This window comes from Typopeltis vanoorti, chromosome 6 (assembly GCF_054136105.1).
Source record: "Typopeltis vanoorti isolate ZY-2024b chromosome 6, IOZ_Tvanoo_1.0, whole genome shotgun sequence".
Classification (NCBI taxonomy): domain Eukaryota; kingdom Metazoa; phylum Arthropoda; class Arachnida; order Uropygi; family Thelyphonidae; genus Typopeltis; species Typopeltis vanoorti.
Genome location: NC_143554.1, coordinates 15,292,880 through 15,315,732, shown reverse-complemented (window position 1 = coordinate 15,315,732; position 22,853 = coordinate 15,292,880). Strand labels below are relative to the sequence as shown.

The 22,853-nt window shown below is 36.0% G+C and overlaps 1 protein-coding gene across 1 annotated transcript in view; it reads right to left on the bottom strand.

Annotated features, from left to right (window-relative positions):
• The window catches only part of Vps13D (vacuolar protein sorting 13D), a 1,260,195-nt gene that overhangs the window by 715,599 nt on the left and 521,743 nt on the right, over positions 1 to 22,853 (bottom strand). Inside the window, exon 37 of the mRNA XM_090393926.1 lies at positions 16,016 to 16,218. Within this exon, the coding sequence (XP_090250052.1) occupies positions 16,016 to 16,218 (203 nt within the window). The remainder of the gene's footprint in view (positions 1 to 16,015; positions 16,219 to 22,853) is intronic.

Genomic DNA, 22,853 nt, shown 5'->3' with positions numbered 1-22,853 from the left:
ATATCTTGGTCTTCCTCTGGGTCGTTTTCCTGTCAACCTGGCAGAGAACACTTGTTTTGCTAATCTTTCCTCGCCCATTCTGTTTAAGTGACCATACCACCTGAGATTAGCTCAGCTAATGCATTCCTGGATGTCGACAATGTCAAGTTCTTTCCTAACATCCTCGTTTTTAATATGATATTGCCATTCACGGCATCTGTTCACGCCTCTAATCTTTCTCAGAACTCTCATATCTGCAGTCTCTAGTCTTTGGTCAAGTGTTTTACTTCTAACCCAGCTATCATATCCATAAGTTAAAATTGGTTTGAACACTGTCTTCCCATTCATGTGTCATCTCCTATCTAGGAGGTTGACTACCACGATGTGAATCATGGTTAACTATGGGTGTAACAACATGTTGTGATGACCCTATCTCTTCCACATATTGTCATAAGTATTCATGACTGTAATCCTGACATGTACCCTCAAGGGATGTACAGGATATGATAGAACTACATGAAAAATTTACATGATTCTAACTTCCTATTTACAATTTTCCTCCAAATCAGTCTATTACTTGTCAAGACTCCAATATTATCATTATCAGATCTTATATTTCTATCGTCTAAGGGGCTAGTTTGTTCAAGGGGCCGGTTTGCCTGTTCTGAGGGACGAAAAACCCTCAACCTTAGCTGGTATGAGACCAGCTAACTCACCTTTAGTTGAAAGAGACCAAATTAAGGTTCCTCACGTCATAGACGGTAATCGAACCAAGGTCTTTCCGACCAAAAGGCTTCATCTATACTGACTGAACTACAGAGGCTCAGAACACTGTCTTGTATACAGCTAATTTAGTATTTTGACTAATTTCTCTCTTATTCCATATAAATTTATTCAGTTGACTTCCTACCATACCAGCTTTGTTGATTCTGTTGTCTATTTCCATATTTAATTTACCATCTTCATTAAACTGTCATAAAGTGCAAATCTGATCCTCCCAGCCTCTAGGTTTGGCTTTAGTGAGAACACCGACTACATCCAGTCTGACGTTGTTGGCGATATGGTTAGGAAGGTTGCGAATCCCACGTTCTATTTAGATCATGATTTCCTCGGCAGGTATTCTTTTAGGAGCTAGGGCGAAATTGTGATTGAAGAATACCTGCCGAGCAAATCATAATCCAAATAGGATGTGGGATTTGCAACCTTCCTAACCATATCGCCAACAGCGTCAGACTGGATGTAGTCGGTGTTCTCACTAAAGCCAAACCTCCAAAAACCAACTTATCCAAAGACGAATATGCTGCCCTACAAGAAATGAGGAATAACAAAAAAAAAATAGTAATCACCAAAGCAGATAAGGGAAACGCCACTGTGGTTCTCAATCAAAAGGACTACAAAAGTAAGCTTAATGCTTTAGTACTAGACCGTACCACTTACCTCCCTGTTGAACATAATTCTACCAGCTCTCAGATTAGAACTCTCCACAGACGCCTTAAGAAAGTCACTTCTTGGCCTGTGGAAGTCACTAACAAACTAAAACTTTATAACTCTAGACCCCTCCCCCCCAATTATATGGACTCCCAAAAATACATAAACAAAATGTGCCATTATATCCCATAGTGGATGGCATTGATTCCTCCACATATAAATTAGCCAAACATTTAGCCAAAACGCTCGCACACTATACTAGCAACACACCATCACACATAAAAAACTCAGCCCACTTTAAAGCCAGTAAAGAAAACCTCTCACTCCAACACACTGACATAATGGTCAGTTTTGACGTCTTCTCCTCCCTATTCACTAATGTCCCACTCAAAGAAACCCTAGAGCTCATCCATGCCAAGTTTCCTCCCGATATCTCAGCCCTATTTTAGTTCACAATGAACTCAGGCTATTTCGTTTGGCAAGGAAAATTCTACAAACAGATAGAGGGGACATCCATGGGTTCACCACTTTCCCAACCCTTGGCCAATTTCTTTATGGAGACCCTTGAAGAGAAAACTTTAAACTCTGCCCCACAAAAACCCACTATTTGGCTTCAATACGTAGATGATGTGTTCGCTATTTGGCCACATGGCTCAGATACACTCCACTGCTTTCTAACACACTTAAACAACCAACACCCCAGAGTCCAGTTCACCTTAGAAAAAAGGAAAACAACACCCTCTCCTTCCCAGACACTTTAATCACTCGCCAGTTTGCTGGATCTTTGGTTTTCTCTGTTTACAGAAAACCCACCCATACAGGTAGATACATTCACCAGCAATCCCACCACCACCCCCCTCACAACAATATAGGGTTATAAAAACTATATAACAGGGCAAAATTAATCTGCTCAGATGACTAGGCCCTAACTACTGAACTAAACTACATCCTCAACACTTTCTTAGCCAATGGCTATAACCCCCCAAAAATCCAAAAAATACCAAAACCAGTAACCCCCCCCCCTCCACATTAATGATTGCACCAAATCTATCACCATCCCCTACATCCAGGGCACCTCTGAGAAAATAACCAATATCCTCAAAAAATATGACCTTACGTCTTGTTACACCATATAAAAAGTTGGCATCCCTTATCCGCTCTACCAAAGACCAACAACTTCCCCTAGACCTACCTTGTGTATACCAGGTCCATTGCAGCTGCAAATTGTCCTACTTTGGCCAACCAGGCAGAACAGCAAATATCAGGATTTCAGAACACAAAGACTACATCCGGTTTCAGCAGTACAGTTGCTCTGGGCTGGCAGACCATGCCTTAGATACCTACCATAGAATTCATTGGAAGAAATGAATTCTAACCTCAACAAATCTGGGTGCATGAAACTACCCCAAATTTGGGAGACTTACATTATAAGAACTTCAGCCCAATTGCCAAGACAACCAAATTAGCCTGCCAGAGGGCACCATTAGGACTTTAGGAACAATATTAGTTTCTTGCTTTCTTCCTCATTTGCTTTTGTTAGTGCCTGTGTGCACATACCACATCTTTATGTTCCTGAAGATGACAACATGATGTTGCCGAAATATAGAAGTTATTCATTAAAGTTACTTTAATTAATATACTTTATATGAGTTATTAATTCCGTAAACAAATTACCAGTTATGTATGACCAACGTATAAGCCTTGCTACGGGGATTTATAAAGTGACAGCACACTTCATTTAATAAATCCACCCATGAAAAGCTGGATAACACAGGAGCCTGAAGTTCAATCAAGGTACTTTTTATTTTTTCAAATTAATTTTGGGCCCAGTAACAAGGACAGTAGTCAGACACTAGGCAATAAAAATCATCTATCAAAGACAACACATATATCCATGACATTATGGGATAACTCACTGCTTGTTAGGAAAGAGGCCATGCTACTGACCCAACAGAAAGATGTGTAGAGCAGGAGTCGGCAACCGGCAGCCTGCATGCGGTTCAAACGTGCATTTTTGGCAGCCCATAAAACGTTTACCATACTTACATGCATTGTGGCCCGTATGTTGAATTATTTAAATAATACATTTTATAAAATGAATAATAAATTAAAAATAATTTTATACCTCTACTTCATGATATCACCTGTGCAACTTGGAAATACAAACAAAAGGAAACTTTTGTTGGTATTTTTGAAGATTCACAAACGGAAGTTTCAACAAGATTTGTTGATTTTCATAAAAATAACATCGAAATACGATTATTTTTGAGCATTTTTAATGTAGACAGTGATGACGTACAAAACCAATTACAGATGAAAGTTTTGGAATTACAGCACAATAAAACATTAAAGAACACATTTTCGTTAGAAAATATCCAAAAATTTTATCGATGCTTACCAAAAAAATTTGAAGGATTAATCAGTTTCGCAGAGAAGATGACAGTCGCATTTGGAAGCACATACATTTGTGAATAAGCATTTTCTGTCAAGAGTTTTAGAAAAAATAAATTTTCTTCTCGACCTGACTGATGAACTTTGCATGCTTTGATTTGAATTTGCACCTCAGCTTGTAAAATGGATATAGATAATTTGGCTAAGGGAAAACAGTCACAACAGTCACATTAAGCAGGGAGACACTCATATCGTAATGCATAAACTATATTACTTTGTTTTTATGTGATAATTTTAAATTGAGTTTCATTTTCATGTTTGTTTCATATCTGGTACTTTATTTCTGTATTTTTTTTTAAATTGATAACTAAAGTATTTTTTCACTCACTGTATTCTGTTAATTAAATGCTTGTGGCCCGATTATTAAAAATAAATGTTGAATGTGGCTCACGAGTCTGAAAAGGTTGCTGATTCTTGGTGTAGAGAATCAACATTTGATGTTGCAGACAATTATTGCACTATATCAATGGATACATAAAATGGGCTAGTAATGTGCAACATAAAGTCACTCCCACTCAGGTCAACTCACTTTATTGTGAGTGTACTGTTTCCATAAATGAAGTTCAAGAGTTCAGATCAATAATGCTCACTCAAAATCACACCTTTCTGAATTGGATAAAATGCCAATTGGATAGATAAGAAGCAGATCATTTTCAGTATTATGAAACCCAAATGGCTTGCTTATTGGAGGCTCGAAGTTGCTGTTTGAGACTATAGCAGGTACTTCAGTTTGTCATCCCCATATGTGGTGTGAATGATAATGTTCATGGACATGCATAACATTGTTTAATTATAATAAAGTTAGTTTAATCCTTTATCCAATTGTGTGCAAACAAAGTTTCCGCCTAAAAGTATCCTCAGGACTGGGGTAAAGTGGTACAACACCAGGCAACTCCTTGCAAAGGTGGAGCAAGCTTCCAACACTCCTATCTCAGTATCTCCCATAATGCAAAACACATCTCCTTGCAGATATGTATAATGTTATGCATTAAGGGAAGGGCCACTACCCAGACTAGTTTTGACCTTTATTGAGGTCTCTTCAGTGGGAGCCAGGCCCAAGTGGAGATACTAGGTAGAGAAGCATTAGCAAGGTCATCTCCTCCTATAGGAGCTACCAAACGGTGTGCCACCTTTTTATTAAATTACTCTGGATTTAGAGAAAGATGTTGAAAGTTTATTTTTCACTTGGTCAGACTATAATAAATTTAGTTTAATCCTTTATCCAAGTGTGTGCGCAAACAAATTTTGCGCCTGAAAGTATCTTCAGGACTGGGGTAAAGTGGTACAACACCCGGCAACTCCTTGCAAAGGTGGAGCAAGACTGGGGTAAAGTGTTGTACCACTTTACCCCAGTAAAGAAGATACTTTCAGGCACAAACTTTGTTTGCACACACTTGGATAAAGGATTAAACTAAATTTATTATAGTCTGACCAAGTGAGAAATAAATTTTCAACATCTTTCTCTAAATCCAGAGTAATTTAATAAAAAAAAGGTGGCACACCGTTTGGCAGCTCCTATAGGAGGAGATGATCTTGCTAATGCTTCTCTGTCTGGTATTTCCACTTGGGCCTGGCTCCCACTGAATAGACCTCAATAAAGGTCGAAACTAGTCTGGGTAGTGGCCCTTCCCTTAATGCATAACATTATACATATCCGCAAGGAGATGTGTTTTGCATTATGGGAGATACTGAGATAGAAGTGTTGGTAGCTTGCTAAACCTTTGCAAGGAGTTGCCAGGTGTTGTACCACTTTACCCCAGTCCTGAAGATACTTTCAGGCACAAACTTTGTTTGCACACACTTGGATAAAGGATTAAACTAAATTTATTATAGTCTGACCAAGTGAAAAATAAACTTTCTACATTCTTTAATTAGTTAGGCAGTCAATTATCGACTTCTTTCAAGGGTACACAGGAAAAAACAGTTCTGCAGGATGGTCAGAGACAGTATATACCTAATGGAGAGATAACAGGGAAAATAACAGGGGCTGATGCGATATCAGCACAGGTGCTAGAAGTGTTCAGTTGAATTGGCTATTCCTTTAGCCAGGGTACATAATTTGAGTCTCAAAACAGGGAAGATTCTGCAGGAACGGAAAGAATGTATGGTAATCCCATTGCACAAGCGCATTGCAAAGACAGATGTATCCAACTATCCACCAGTCAGTATCTCAAGAGTGGTGGTGAAGATTTTGGAAAAGTTGGTTAGGGCTTGCATTCAGAAATGGGTTGACAGAGAACCTCTACTTTCCAACGAACATCACAGGCTTACTAAAGGAAGGTCATGCTTTAGCAACTTACTCACATTCTATAATAATGCTATGGATTCTGCTAAGGCTTTTGACAGAATACAGCATGGAAGACTATTCCATAAATTGGAGATTATGGGATTGGATTATAAACTCTTGGCATGGATAAGAGGATGGCTGACAGACAGATATCAAAAAGTCATAAATGGTGGGTTCACACCCACCATTTACGACTTTTTCAAGGTAACCAGTGGTGTGCCTCAAGGATCAATCTTTAGTCCATTGTTATTCATTCTGTACATTAATAAAATGGGGAAGGATTTGATATATGACATACAGCTACTTGCTAATGATGCAAAGATAGATAGGTGGTAATCAGGAGTGCTGCTGATGTGCAATACTTGCAGAATGATTTGAATAATCTGAAATTATGGGCATGAGTAAATGGCGGTCAATTCAATGTTAATAAATGTATGGTCATGCTGTGGTGTACTGTGGTGTGATTGGATATATAATGCCATATTATATGGTGGGATTTTGCTTGAAGAAACTGATGAGGCTAGGAATCTTCAAGTGTCAGTAGATAAAAATTTGAAGTTTCTCAAAAGATAATTGTTATGCTGAAACGAACTTTAATATGTAAAGATGAGGATGTCATTTTGCCTCTTTACAAGGCCTTGATAAAACCTCACTTGGACTATTGTGAACAGTCTAGTCTCCTGGTTTCCAATGTCATTCTAATATAGTGGAAAGAGTGCAAAAGAGAGTATATTAAAAATGATATCAGAATTGTGGAACACTGATTACGAAGACACACTGAGTAGGCACAATTTGTAGGCAGCATTCACTAGTAAATTGGAGAGGTGATATGACTGAGACTTATGAACTTCTGAAATGGTTATAGAGAATTTCAGTAGAAGGAATTTTGTATTTTATGGAGGGTGGGGAAAGGATGCGAGGGCAGCCATGGAAGTTGAGAATGAATGCTGCCAAGAAGGGGGTTTGGGCTACGTTTTTCTCTCATAGAGTAGTGCATGATTGGAATGGATTGCCTTTGGATATTGTGTGTGTGCAAGTAGCACGAATGAATTCAAGAACAGATATGACGGGTGGTGGGAACAAAATGGCCTCCCTCAATAAGTTCCTGATTCACTGGAGATCTCTCTTAATAATAATAAAAGTCAGTAATCAACCTAATATCCCCTTATCAATTCTTTTGAAAACAACGGTAATCCTGTAACTTTTTCACAACATATTTCATGAGTCCAAACTCTTTGGGGGATGATGTGTTATTTGGTGACTGCTGTTCTAGAGACCAGAGCTATGATTACAGAGAAAGAGTGGTGGGAACAAAATGGCCTCCCTCAATAAGTTCCTGATTCACTGGAGATCTCTCTTAATAATAATAAAAGTCAGTAATCAACCTAATATCCCCTTATCAATTCTTTTGAAAACAACGGTAATCCTGTAACTTTTTCACAACATATTTCATGAGTCCAAACTCTTTGGGGGATGATGCGTTATTTGGTGACTGCTGTTCTAGAGACCAGAGCTATGATTACAGAGAAAGAGTGGGCAAAGTGAGTTTGCAGTTAATATCCTATAGAAAGTGCCAGAATGATAGATGTCAGGTTTGGTGATTTTTTTGCAGCATAGTACTAACTATGGATATAAGGCAAACAGCCAATATTTAAGATTAATCTTCAAAGGTACCTGTGGGATGACTATAAACAATAAACTTACTACACACATTCAATAAACTGACTATAAACTTTAGTTTACTTTAATTTCATTAAAGTTAATTTCTGTGGTTATCATGTAATTTCTTGTCAATATTTAAGACTTAAAATGTAACAGATGTATAAATAAAATAATATAAACATTTAAATTCATCATCATCATCAAATTCCTGCCATGTACCCTCATGGGGTGTACAGGATATGACAGTACCACATGAAAAAATTACATCATTACTAACTTCCTATCTACAATTTTCCTCCAAATCAGTCTGTTACTTGTCAAGACTCCAACATTATCAGATCTTATATTTCTATCCTCTAAGGCACTCTGTACCGTATCAATCCACCTATATCTTGGTCTTCCTCTGGGTCATTTTCCTGCCAACCTGGCAGAGAACACTTTTTTGCTAATCTTTCCTCTCCCATTCTATTTAAGTGACCATACCACCTGAGATTAGCTCTGCTAACGCATTCCTGGATGCTGACAATGTCAAGTTCTTTCCTAATATCCTCATTTTTAATATGATATTGCCATTGATACCATCTGTTCACGCAATTAATCTTTCTCAGGACTCTCATATCTGCGGTCTCTAGTCTTTGGTCAAGTGGTTTACTTCTGACCCAGCTCTCAGATCCATAAGTTAAAACTGGTTTGAACACTGTCTTGTATACAGCTAATTTAGTGTTCCGACTAATTTCTCTCTTATTCCATATGAATTTATTCAATTGACTTCCCACCATACCAGCTTTGCTGATTCTGTTGTCTATTTCTATATTTAATTTAATCTTCAGTAAAAATCGTGCCTAAGTAGCTGAAATGTTTTACTTGTTCCACAGGTTCTCCATTCACAACACAGTTGACATTTTCAATGATTCTGCCTATTTTCATTGTCTTTGTCTTTTTATTGCTGACCTTCATACCATATCTATTACAACAGCTATTCAATTTAGTCAGAGAATCTTGCAGACTTGTAGCGGATTTAGAAGTATAACATCATCTGCATAAAGCAAAGAGCTGACATTAACATCTCCAATTTTGATATCAGGTTTAATACCACTTTCCTTCATAATGTGATCCATATAGATAATGAATAACAGAGGGGATAATGCACATCCTTGTCTCACACCAGATTTAACATTAAACCATCATCCTGTACTTCCTTCAATTCTAACTGCTGACTTACAACTCAAACAAAAACTAAGTATTGCTTGATATAATGCCCCATTGACACCATATAGCTGTAGCGTATTGAATAGCTTCTCTCTTGGCACCTTGTCATATGCCTTTTCCAAATCGACAAAACTTAAATACAGATCTTTGTTATATTCCCATGCTTTCTCAACTATTTGTCGTAAAGTGAAGATCTGATCCTGACAGCCTCTATTTGGCCTGAATCCAGCTTGTTCTTCACCAAGCTTTTCTTCCACAATTCTTCTCAACTGTTTCTCAAGTATACTTGCATAGATCTTGCCAGGAACACTCAGTAGGGAAATACCTCTGTAATTCTCACATTTAGTTTTATTTCCCTTTTTATATATGGGTACTATGAGAGCTCTACTCCAATCATCGGGAATTCGTCCCTCTGTCCAGGCTTTCTGAATTATGCAGTGCAGCCACTGTAAGACTTTCATACCACCATACTTCAGCATTTCTGGTCGAATATCATCTACTCCTGCTGCCTTTCCACATTTCAAGCCTTTGATGTCTTTTTCTACTTCAAGTATGGATATGTATTCCTGACTGCATGCCTGGTCAGTGTTTTTTATCACCGTGCTGACCAGTGATAAAACTTTATGAAACACTGCTTGTTTCATTTAGCAGTTTTTCAAAGTATTTACTCCATACTTCAAGGATATCTTTTTCTTCCATTTTCATGTCACCTTTATCATCTCTAACTCCTTTTACAGCACTCTTTCCTCCATTCCTAAGCTTCTTCAACAACCTCCAGAATATTTTCCCACCTTCTTGATATTTATTTTCTATATTCTTGCCAAAGTTTTCCCATGACTTTTGTTTAGCTAGTTTTACACACTGTTTAGCTTTCTTACATTTGTCTCTTTAAGAGCACAAGCTGACTTATTTGCCAAGAACTTTTGATATGCTTTCTTCTTTTCCTTCACTGCCTCTTTAACTTCCTGTGTCCACCAGGGAGTTCTGATTTTTTTATCCTTACAGACAACCTCACCACATGCCTCTCTGGCAGAATCAATCAATGTTTTCTTCAGAGTTTGCCACTGAATCTCCAAGGTTTGATTTCTGTTCTCAAACTCTTTCATTTTCTTTTCAATAATCTTTCTGTATTTTAGTCTACAGTTCACATCTGAGAGCTGCTCAACTTTTATTCGCTTTAAAACTTTCTTACATGTTATTCTTTTCAATATAAAATTCAATTTTATCTTGCTCAAGACTAAATAGTGATCACTTCCAATTTCAAATCCTCTGTACACTCTTGTGTCCTGCACAAGGGAGAAAACATCACTATCAACAATAACATAGTCAATGAGACTTTTCTTATTCCTAGCCTCTTCTCTCCATGTGAATTTGTGCACATTTTTATGTTGGAACATGGTGTTAGTAATAACTAGTCCATGTCCTGAGCAGAAATCCAACAGATATTTGCCATTATTATTAGCTTTGCTCTTTTCTCCAAATTTTCCCAAAATATTTCTGTATGTCTCACAATCATTTCCTACTCTGCTATTTAGATCCCCAACAAGGACCAACTTTTCCTTTTTCATTGTGTCAGTTGCTTTTTCTAAAGCGTCAAAACATTCCTTCACTTCTACCTTAGTAGAACCTTCTGTGGGACCATAGGCACAAATAAGTCTCATTGTCCAGTTCCCTATTATCATATTTGCCCGCATGACTCTACTTGAGACTGACTGCCATTCAAGAAGATTAGCCTCGTATTTTGTGTTGAATACTATGGCTATTCATTTAAATTCAATTTTATATAATTTAAGTGTATATCAATAAAATCACATTAAACTATCCTTGTATTGATAAATTTTAAACATATTATATAACTGGAAGAAACTGATAAAATCCGTTCAGGCATATTACTAAATGTGGTAATAATACTCACACAAAAAAAGGCATATCCTCATCTCTCAATACGAAGGAGTGTGTAAGATGAGTATGATCACACAAGCAAGAACTTCCTCTCTCTAACGAACTACGTGCAGATTAGAATCTGTCAGTTTGATTAAAGGCTTTATATAGTATAATAAGGCTGACCTACTGGAATGCTGGGTAAAAGCAGATCATCTCCTTTTACCCAGCAACTAAGCACTGTATGACTCCTGTGGTCTTTTGGCAAAAAAGACATAAGACAAAGAGTAAATAACCTCGTCACTAAGACTTCTGGTCTGACGTCTCTTGTACTGCATAATCTTCTGGAACCTGTTTAAACTCATAGAAGCAAGCATATATCCAACCCATTCAAAAAACAGGGAGATAAAAGCCTACTGTCTAACTAACAAGCAACTGTCATCAGTTGAATCCTCTCCAAAATAATGTAGAAGTTATCAATAGTTAATTTCTTGTAAGTATTGAAGAAGCTCACCAATTAATCAGTGACCACCAGTAGGGATTCCACCAATCCAGATCCATGGCTGTTCTTTTAGTCAACATCACCAACCACTGGACCTGTTCCATGGAAAAGTTCAGAAAAACATGTGCTGTCACTCCTCATTTCCAGAGCTTTCAATAATGTTTGGCATCAAGGACTGCTTTGCAAGCTGCCTTCCTTTGGTCTACCTGCCACCCTCTGTAACTGGGTAGCCAGCTTTCTCTCTAGTTATTCACTGCATGTCTGATAGGTGGCACCCACTCTTCAAGCTTCACCACCAATGCAGGAGTGCCTCAGAGCTCTGTTCTATCACCTATCCTTTTTCTTTTATACCTAAATGACCTACTCAATCACCAACAGTCTCTTCCTCAGCTTTGTCGATGATAGCATACTGTATTCGTAGCTACTGACACAGCATGTAGTTCTGCATGAGGAAAGGTCACCTTCAATGCCACCAAAATGCACTCCTGCTTTTGCTCTCACAAAAAGCATCTCAGGTCACCTCTTATCCTCAGTAACACACACATCACCAGACAAGCTCTCTCACTGGAATGGCATTTACCCAAAATCTCTCCTGAAACAACACATCAATAGCTTCCTCAGCCTCTAAAAAACTAGATATTATCTTCCATTTTTTTTACTCACACAGATTCAACCCCAGAATATTGTTAACTAATTTGAGGTGATTCACCTAAAACCTCCCTAAAAATTGTACAAATTTCTAAATGTTGTCCAGAGGTGAGCAATTTGGCTCACAGATGATCCTTCTCTCATAAGCTCACTTTAACCTCTATGTCACAGATGCATGTTTCAGCTCTCTTTCTCTTCTATAGGAACTTTCATGGTCTCTGCTCCAATAAACTGACAAACATTATTCCTACACTTACTGTAGGAATGATGTTTCAAGGGCAGGAACTACCCAAGGTTGCTTTTCTGTACAACTGCAAATGCATCAACCTTGCTTTTCCTCTTCTTCATTTAGTCCATCTAACAGTCCTCTGGAACAGCCTTCCTCATAATTGTGTTTCCTAACAACTTCACAACCTCCAGCTTTTCAATAAAAATGTCAATAAATACATATATTCTTTCTCAATCCTTATTTGCACCTCACAGATAGCAGTGATGTGCTATATGTTTTTGTATCATTCACGTGTGATATAAAAAAAAATGTTCTATGGCATGCAGCTCAGCAGTGTAATTGCTACATTCTATTGGGATTAGTCGTACATGGTGTATGGGAAGATGCCTGCAGAACCTGCTGGAGCCTTTAATAATGAATTTTCTGCTTTAAAATTTAAAAATACCAGATTTGAAGAAACTGATAAAATCTGCTTGAGGCAGATTTTGTGTTATGTAATGTGAAAGATGTACTGGAAGGAAGAAGTTGCTAGCATATGAGAGATTGAGGAGAGTAGGGGTGGAATAGTTAATTAACTGCACAAGGAAAAAGCTATATAATGGAATGCAGCTAAGCCATAGTAATACTAGTGGCATACTCAGCGTATCCAAGCAGTATCAGTGATTCTGATGGCTAAAACTTAGTAAGAATACTCAGATTTGCAAACCAAATCTGAGTACATTAGTCTGACAGGAATTGTACAAATTTTCCTCTATAGACCTGAGACAGACCAAGTCTACAGATCTGATAAGTTTTCGATGTAAATGGAACAATTAACATCTGCCAATACCCTAAGATATGGAAGCCAGAGTGTAAAAGATATTCATTGCTTTACAGTTTTTTTGGTTAAATATGAGTCCCAATAACATTAATCTGCAGCACATAGGATTATTATTTGCCCCAGCATTAGTTCTGAGTCAAGATGATGATTACAACTGCAGCAAAACTACAAGCAAACAGTTTTGTTATGGAAATCAAACCCATTTGCAACCCACCTAGGTGGAAATGTGGTCAACAGCTTGCTACAACTGTTTTTCTATGACCTTCATCTCATATATTGTAAGAATGACCAAATATGAAGTCATCCACATAGAGAACACTACTTACAGTTGAGGAGTTGTATTTATTTATTAATTTTTTTATGTTGAGCCCATACACAAGAGGTTATAATCGATCAACCTATGGTACATTAGTACCGTATATGAGTAGTGAAGGAGAAACTTGTTTATATTTGATTTAAAAGCCTGCATATTGTATTCCTTGGGAAATACATCAGGGGGAAGGAGGAAAAGAAACTTGTTCTGTGGGTTTCAAGGTGTACTGTGAAAGGATGTTGGGTGGCAGCTATACATGTTCCAACAAGCTTAGTACTCAGTGAGGAAATTATTGATGCTATTTCAAATGAACATTTGTTGTGGATATATTTATAGAATACACAAGTTACAGAGACCAAATGTCTGTGCGAAACTTGGGGATGGAGTGAGTTGGTAACAGATTGGTCATGTATCAATCTAATTACTCTCCTCTGCATTGAGGCAAGCATTTTGAAGGAGCTTTTAGGAGCCCCACTCCTAAAAGCTTGTGTTATCAAGTTAACTTTACCCTAAGATATGGAAGCAAATGTCTCTGATAAAGTGAAGAAGGTTCACTCTAAGACCCATGATGCATAGGTCTTTCAGTATACCAAATCTTCAAGCTATGCCCCATACTGAAGATGCTTCAGCCAGATTAAATGATATGTTAAACAATGTCTACTGAACCAAGACTGTGTATTGGGAAAAGAAGGTCATTGCCATTTAGCAAAAATAAAATATGCGATAACCATATTTTCCAAGATCTTGCATAAGCAGTTGGTCAGAGCAAACAGACAATAATTTGTTAAAATTTATGGATCCTTAACTTGGCTTGGGAAATGATATAATAATTATATTTTACCAGGATTCTGATATTTTATTCTCACAGAAAATTCTATTAAATAAGTAGAATAGTTAATCCATGGAGGATGACAATATATGTTATCCATTACATAATGGATGTCACCTTCCGTTATGATAATTGGTCGATATTGAACAAAACAGCTTCCTGTTCTTCTTTCATGAATGGCCTGTAGCCTTCCTTCAAAGTGAACAGAATTTGAAGTTTATCAGCATTGCTTTTTAGAGCACTGAATATCAGAAGAGCAAGAAGATATTGCCAATCTTTTGAAAAGCTCTACCAGAGATCAGGTGTAATTACTTCTGGATGATCAGTTGGGCATCTATTTTGATCCAGGTTCAAACAAGGGTGTTTGATATTTTTCTAGAAAATGATGAGTATATCAGCCCTTTATTTTCCAGAGCTTGCTTGTCTCAGACCTTTTTTGTGCAAACAATCTTGTGAAAGAATATGTTAAAGTATTTTCACATCACAGTAAAAGTATTTGCTGGCCTGGTTGGCTGAGTGGTTAGCGTATCCGCTCTCCATCCAAAAGGCTGCGGGTTCGAATCCGTGCATTGTGTAACATGATTCACTGCTTCACAGGTAGTGGAGGAGAGGATTCTTATCAAATTATGTTAAGAATAAGAAGAAATTCCAATCACTGATCTATTTTTCTATTGTGATAACATCATGGGAAAATGATCATGCCCTTACATATTATTTTCTAAGAGATAAACAGTAAGAAGAGAAAATTCACTACTGTCACCTAAAATTTTGATCACCATCACAAACAAATTGTTAGGTGACAGCAGTGAATTTTCAAGTATATACATGGAAGGTGTTACTTCTGATGTTTAAAAATGAAAAATTATTGTCAAGCAAGTGCTGAAGAGACCTTGCTCCAATGTTATCTTGAACCCTACATAGTATTGTGGCCAGCTAAGTGAATCATTTTAAATAATATACAGGAATGGTAAATGAACATGAGCTCACCAAGGAGATATACTGGGATGTATGTACTCTATGTGGTAGATAAATGCAGCATACTGTAATAAGAAGTCCTAAGAGGATGTGAATAACAGCAGCATCTGTTAGTAATGAGTTGGACTCAACAGAATGAGATATGGTTGCCCACAATGACTGATGCACAGGCAGGTCCATTCCACTTCACATCCTCTTGTGGATGATAGGAGTATACCACAATGAAGAATCATCAAGTTTGAAATATACCTCTGCTGACAAAAGCACTGGCTTATGTTTTTTTTTTAAATATTAAGAGATATTTATTAATAATTTAAATCTGGTAAGAATGAGAAGGAATGAACATAATATAGCATCTCTCAGAAGGACTACGACTAGAACAGTGGTATTATAATTATAGGTAAACCAATTAACAAGTATGCTACATTAGACTGTTTTAATAATCCGAATAATTCTGCATTTAGCACAGTATAATTTATTATTAAATGGTTTTTCATTTATTGGCGCTTTATAGTATTATACTGCTAATTAAAAACTGCTCAGTAGCAAATAACACCATGTTAAATGAAGAGTTACTCTGTTTATTACTAGAATGGCTTCAAAATGCAACATTTTTTAATTACCTTGCATAAACCCTTCTTATTGAAATGCACAAGTATTATTTATTTCATTATTTCTAAAAAATAAGCATAAAAAATTAATCTGATACTAATTTTTGTAAATTCAATTGAAATGGCATATGACTTCTGCCTCCACTCTCAAAACAATGTGAAAATAGCAAAAATTCTGGTTTCTGGGTTACCTGATATCAGGTGATGGCATTTTATATATGGTACTAATTGCACCAGGAGAGTCAGCAAACATAAAGGTATTATGAACCGTTAGCTTTCCAAGATTAGCTACCAAAACATCTGATGAGCAATAGCTTTGTGGTATTATGATTACAGGTGAACGAGCAGATATATCTAGTGATATACGAGAACATCTGGAAATTTCATTGTTGACCTACAAATTTAATATTGGTATCAAATATATGCAAGTAAAACTGTGCTTTAAGTAAAACATACTTTTCCTTGCTCCATTGTTAACAAAGCAACTATGATAAATAATGAAATACGAGGTGTGGCTATTGAATAACGAGACTGGTTGCAAAAATGTGGTTTATTATTACAATTGTACAACTTAATTGTTATCCCCTTCAACATACTCCCCTCTTCTATCTATACACTGTTGTACAAATTTTCCATTGTTGGAAGCAGTACTGCAAGTCACCAGGTGTTATCTGCTTCAGTAGTGCTGCCATTTTCTCATTTACCTCATCCACTGACTGCAAAAGAGTGCTCTTCAATGTGGCTTTCAATTTTGAAAAAAGGTAAAAGTCTCGTTATTTAATAGCCACTTTCGTATAACATAAAAATAGCACGTGCTTTTAAGTTACTTTCATTTAATAATGTTATTTTTAAAATTATGTAATTAATTAATCCTGATAATTTTGACATAATATATGTCAAAGTAAACAAGTAAACTCACTGAACATTAACCACCCACATGTCCATATAAATGATTTAAATCCATAAAAATGATTTAAACCACCCACATGTCCATATTAATGATTTAAATCTGGTAAGAATGAGAAGGAATGAACATAACATCTCTCAGAAGGACTATGACTAGAACAGTGGTATTATAATTTTAGGTAAACCAATTAACAATTGTTTGTGTTATGATGATCCTGTGTATCATCATAACACAAACATCTCCATATAGTTTACTGATCCATTAAAGGATCAGTAAATTGCTGTTCCCAAAATGATATCGCCATAATCATTTCACCAAAACAGATAATGATAGAGACATATCAGTTACTTAAGTTATTATAGGATTATAACGAAGTACAAAAATTAGCACTGAACAACATTTGCATGTCATAATATGTCATACTTCGCTTTTAACTCATTCAGTGACAAAGCACTTGCAAATGATGCTGGCAACCCATTCTATTAATTCACCATTCTCCAAACAAAAAATCTAGCCTGCACTTGTTAACCACAATCTCTCCCTCAAGTTCCATGGATGGCACCTAGTTCTTTCCCCATTAGTCATGTACTCAAAAATTTCCTGTGTATCATTATCCTCTCTTATCTACCTATAACCAATTTCTGTAACCCACAAATTTTTAACTTATCTCCATAAGTAGCAGTCAACAGACCTCTAACCATGTTAGTACTTACCTCTAGATCCTCACCACCTCTTCCTGATCCCCAAGAAATCCAGGTGACCAGATCTGTGCATAACAGTCCAGGTGGAGCCATATCAAGTACTCATAAAGAAGTAGAATAACCTCCTTATCTCTTCTTGTTAGTGTGTTCTTTTATAACCATGTAACCATGTGATGAATTTTAGCCAATTTTGTAGTATGTCTTCTGATCTTTAACTAACTCACAGTCCACTTAATACCCTTCAATTCCTAGTCTAATCAATTTCCAACAGCTCAATTCTATCAAATGTGGTACCAGTAATATTTTCATTCCATAATGTATAACCTTCCCACCTTCCACTTTGCCATATTAAACTGACATTCATTTTTCTTTGCACATACGTTTAATCTATAATTATATATAAATTATATATAATATAATTTATATATTATATTTTAATTATATAAAATTAAAGTTATAATTTTAGTTTAATTATATATAAATCATCCTGCAAGATATCTACCTCATCTTTATTAACTAGTGCACACCTGTGTATAGCTCAGTGGAGTGGCATGTGCAGTCCACAGCACTAGATGCATGAAGAAAGAGCATCATAAGTTCTATTCTAGTTGTCAACTAGAATTTTCACTAAGCTTTTTTCAACCGGTTCCTGAGTTATATGTTCTTTGGCATGAATAAGCAGGTTTTTCTCCCAGAAACTCAAATTCTTTCATCCCATAAACTCAAGAAAATCAAACCACACTATTTTCAGACATTAAACATAGTGTTAGGATTAAGGAACATGAGATGGGAGTATTTCTCAGCTACCACTCTTCACTGAATGTCACATATAATTAGTGATAGTATTGGGACATCTATCTCTGAATGGCTACTGGTGGAGATTGAACTGCTACTAAGGCTCCAAAAGTTAGGGCTAAAATGGTCTTGCCTACTCCCTATAAAAGTGGTTAGCTGATTTTTTTTTCTCTCTCTACCACCTGGTTTTGCATCATCATCAAACATGTAAATATTGTTCATCAGATCATTTCCAATACAGTCCAGAGTCCTGTGGTACATAACTAGTCACAGGCCTTCTCTTGGACTCTGCTCTTCTAGAAACTACTCTGATATTTACCATCAGCTGCCCTCTTATCCATGTTACCAGCTTGTCATCCATTCCCATCAATTTATGTAACAGAGTTCCGTGTGGTATTCTGTCAAATGTCTTTACAATGTCCAGAAGTATCGCTCTATAGCTATTCTCCTTATTCAACAGAGATGACACCTCATTCAAAAGCTCCAAGATATTCTATCCAAAATTACATCAACATCATTAGGGAGATAGAATGTTAACTATATTCAAAAGATGAATCAAAATAATGAGTAAAATCGTGTGTGCACATATTGCAATCTGGTACTACACTGAGTCAGAATTACTTCAGTTCCTGGAGAAAAGAACTCCTTGTACTCTCATATCAAGTTCACTAGTGAATGTGAATCCAATAATCAACTATCTTTTTTCGATACCATAATAATTTGTAATCCCACAGGTCATGTTGAATTTTCAGTTTATTGGAAACGAACCTTTACTTGCAGATACATTCACTCAACCTTCCTCGATCATTCATCACAAAAAATGGTTATCCCAATTCTGATTTGTAATAAATATTCAACATTTTTATTCATTCTGATAGCCACTTGCCTCATCAGTGCTTGCACACATACATAAAACACACTCACTCATTAGATCTCCCACCACCGTCTTCCCCAAACAGCTCTAATTTCCCCAATTTTACAACACCAATCTCATTAAGAAGCACTTTTTCCAAACTCCAAAACATCCAATTCATTCAAGTACAAACCATGTCTTACATGTTCTTCCATCCATCAAATGCTCTCCACATATCCGTGAAGTGCATGTCATTTTCCTCCTACACAAACTACACTAACTTTATGATTCATTTTCATGCTATTTCAATGATAACAATGTTGTTGTTGTTTTTTTTCCAGTAGCATTTCACCTCTATATTTCAAAAAACATGTAAATACTTTGTGGCAAGTAAGGCAGTTAATATTACTTAAATCTAAAAAAATCATGCAAAAGCTTTCTTCATACCTATTATGTCAGAAACTAAATAACATATTTCTTTATAAAAAAAAAAAAAAAAATCTGTCATCAAATGACATGGTGTGGTTTTGAATAAAAAAAAAAAAATAAATGGAGTAATAATTTTTATAGGACTCTACAAATTATTCAAAATTAGACTCACCATGCAAAAAATGTATGCACCCAAGGCTGACATTTTTTAAATGCTAGGCCTTAATATATCAGTAAGAGCTCCATAATTTATAATTGGTGCTGCATCTGTGTTTTTGTAAAGTTAAATTGTTTAAAAAGTTGTTTTTTTATTAAATAAAAAATATTTCATTTTTACCACTCTGTTGCTATTTTCCAGCTGACAAAATCTGCTCACCACACGTGAGTGAGCAAGCGTATTTGTCAAACTCTAAATTTTTAGGTAAATTATTGAAGAATTATATTATTATCATCATTATAATTATTAATACCTGCTGCCTCCAAGATGTGACATGAATAATTAATAAGGATCAAATCACCCAACTTGACTCAATAATTAGACATATTTGTCTGGACATCAAAGTGTGCTATAAAATTAGTCTATCTACTATAGTTAGGGGGATGAAATTTCCAGAAAGCATGAACGCTGCAACTTCTGTATGATGCCAACTAGCTCATTAAATATACTGTTCATCCCATAAAGAGAAATGGAGTGCAAACTGCCCGTGGAGTAATACTGTCATGTTCAGTGTAGGTAACATATTCAACATTAATGACAAGCTTGCATAATCTCTTTCATACACATATACCAAATAGGCAAATGGCATTCTGATAAGTGTAATATAGAACCTCCCAATAAGGGAAAAAATGGTATTCCATGTAAGATGCTTAAGCAAAGACTATTTTTAGGACACAGTTAATTCCAGTCTGTTGGCCAAGTGAACAGTGTACCAGTTCTCCATCTAATTTGGCTAAATACTATAAGAGGCAAACAGTCAGCAATTATTGATATGGTGGAAGGTCATCAGGGACCCTGATCATCGATGCACATGGAGAAGAATGATGCCACTAGGTCTGCCTTATATTTCACTAATGTTAAGATGTTGATGACAAAAAGATTAAAGAAATGAAAGAGCAGAAGTTGCATCGAAATTAGTTGGCCTGGATGCCTCAATGATTAGTGCACTCACTCTCCAACCAACAGGCTGTGGATTCAAATTCTACTGTGGGATGTTAATTAATGTCTCTGTAGTAAATGGAAAACTCAATTCTGGTGGTTTCACTCCAGGTAATGAACTTCATTACATGGAGTAAGACCATCATCCATCTTACTGGATGACCTGAAATAGTTAGATGAGCAGGATACATGAATGACTGATCTAACCCTTAGATGGAATTAGATCTATAAGTACAAGATTGAAAAACATTTTATTCAGTAGATCCAAATAAAGGCAACTAGTAAATTAAAGACTTAATTCTGTATGGTAGTCAAGTAGATAATAGTTTAATATCCGACGTTTCACTGACTGATATCTGTAAGCATTTTCAAAGGATACACTGGTAAGCAATAGAAAGTAACAAAAACTAGGAAACTAACTGACAATTCTAAAAATTATATAAAGTTATCACTGTACGTGATACAATGATATACACGTGTCGCAAGTACAACGTTTTATTTGTTGAGAAATTTATTGTAATTTTCATGAATGTTCATTTCTTTTTGGTTAAATGATCTGATTAGAGTTTTCCATATATCTGGTAAGATTAGGCCTTGATTCTTATTTAAGTTACCTGTTGAATAGGCGACTGTAGCAGCTTCTTTAAATGTGCTGGAATGGCAGTTCTCTTCTATGTAGAGCATATGGCTCATATCCTGATATATCCTGTCTGTTGTTCCTTACACAGCCTATGTGTTCCTTCTTTCTTGTTTCAAAACTTCTAGATGTCTGTCCGATGTAATTAAAATCGCATGAACAGGGTATGCTATAAACTCCAGAGTATGTGTAGAAAGGATGGCCATCTTTCAGTGATCTTATAAACTTTTGAATGGTCTCAATAGGTTTGAAGGTTACTCTGATATTATATGGTTTTAGAAGAAGAGCTAATTTTTTGGATATGGTACTAACAAATGGAATTGTTATAGAGTTGATGTATTGGGTTTCATCTCGTTGTCTTTGCTGCATGTCACTAAAGAGAATCTTGTTGATGATTCTTGTAGGGTAGCCATTTAGGGATAGATCTCTGGATATTTTCATTAATTCTTCTTGTAAGTTGCCAGGGTCTGTGGTACACTGTATAGCTCTTTTTTTTGAGCATATGGATAATGCCGAGTTTCTGGGATATGTGGTGAGATGAGTCAAAATGGAGATAGCGTCCTGTGTTAGTAGGTTTTCTATATACCGACAGGTTGATGCTACTGTCAGTTTGTTTCTTAATAAGGACGTCTAGAAATGGAAGTTTATTATCTTTTTCTAGTTCCAAAGTGAACTTGATAGTGTTGTGGAAGCAATTAATTTTGTTTAGATAATCTATTAGTTCCTCTTTTTTGTGATTCCAAATGATGAAGATGTCATCAACATACCTAAACCATGTGGTTGGTTTAGGGGTAATTTAGGATAAAATATGAGTTTCCAGATTTTCTAAGAATAGGTCAGCACAAGAAGGAGAGAGAGGGCTACCCATGGCTAATCCGTTAAGTTGTTTGTAGTATGTTTTTTGCCATTTAAAATAGTTCGAAGTTAAGCAATGCTTGAACAACTTGGTGATGTTTGGTGGGAACAGGTTTTCTAAGGTGTTGATGACTTCTGAAACTGGGCTATTTGTGAACAGAGATGTGACATCCAGGCTAGCCATAATAATTTTTAGAATTGTCGGTTAGTTTCCTAGTTTTTGTTACTTTCTATTGCTTACCAGTGTATCCTATGAAAATGCTGACAGATATCAGTCAGTGAAATGTCAGATATTAAACTATTATCTACTTGACTAACATACAGAATTAAATCTTTAATTTATTAATACTAGTGGTCAAGAAAAAGGTCATAATGTGAAAAGGCAACTTGTGTTTACTATCATTTAAAAGTAAACTTATTTAAATGCAACTCATGCTTGTTGATAAGAAACGAACTGTCCAGTAAATATATTTTTAACAAGATTATACTTAAACACAATTATTTTGTTTTGTGTATTATTAAGCACCATTGATGTAGAATAAGCAGGAAAATTCAAATAGAACAAATTAAAACTGCATGAAATTATTGCTATAAAACAATGGTTATCTTCTCATGTGCAGTCATGAGTATGTCAGGTTGTAAACTATTACACTGTTAACATCCTAAAAATATATATACATAAAATTAAATTAAACT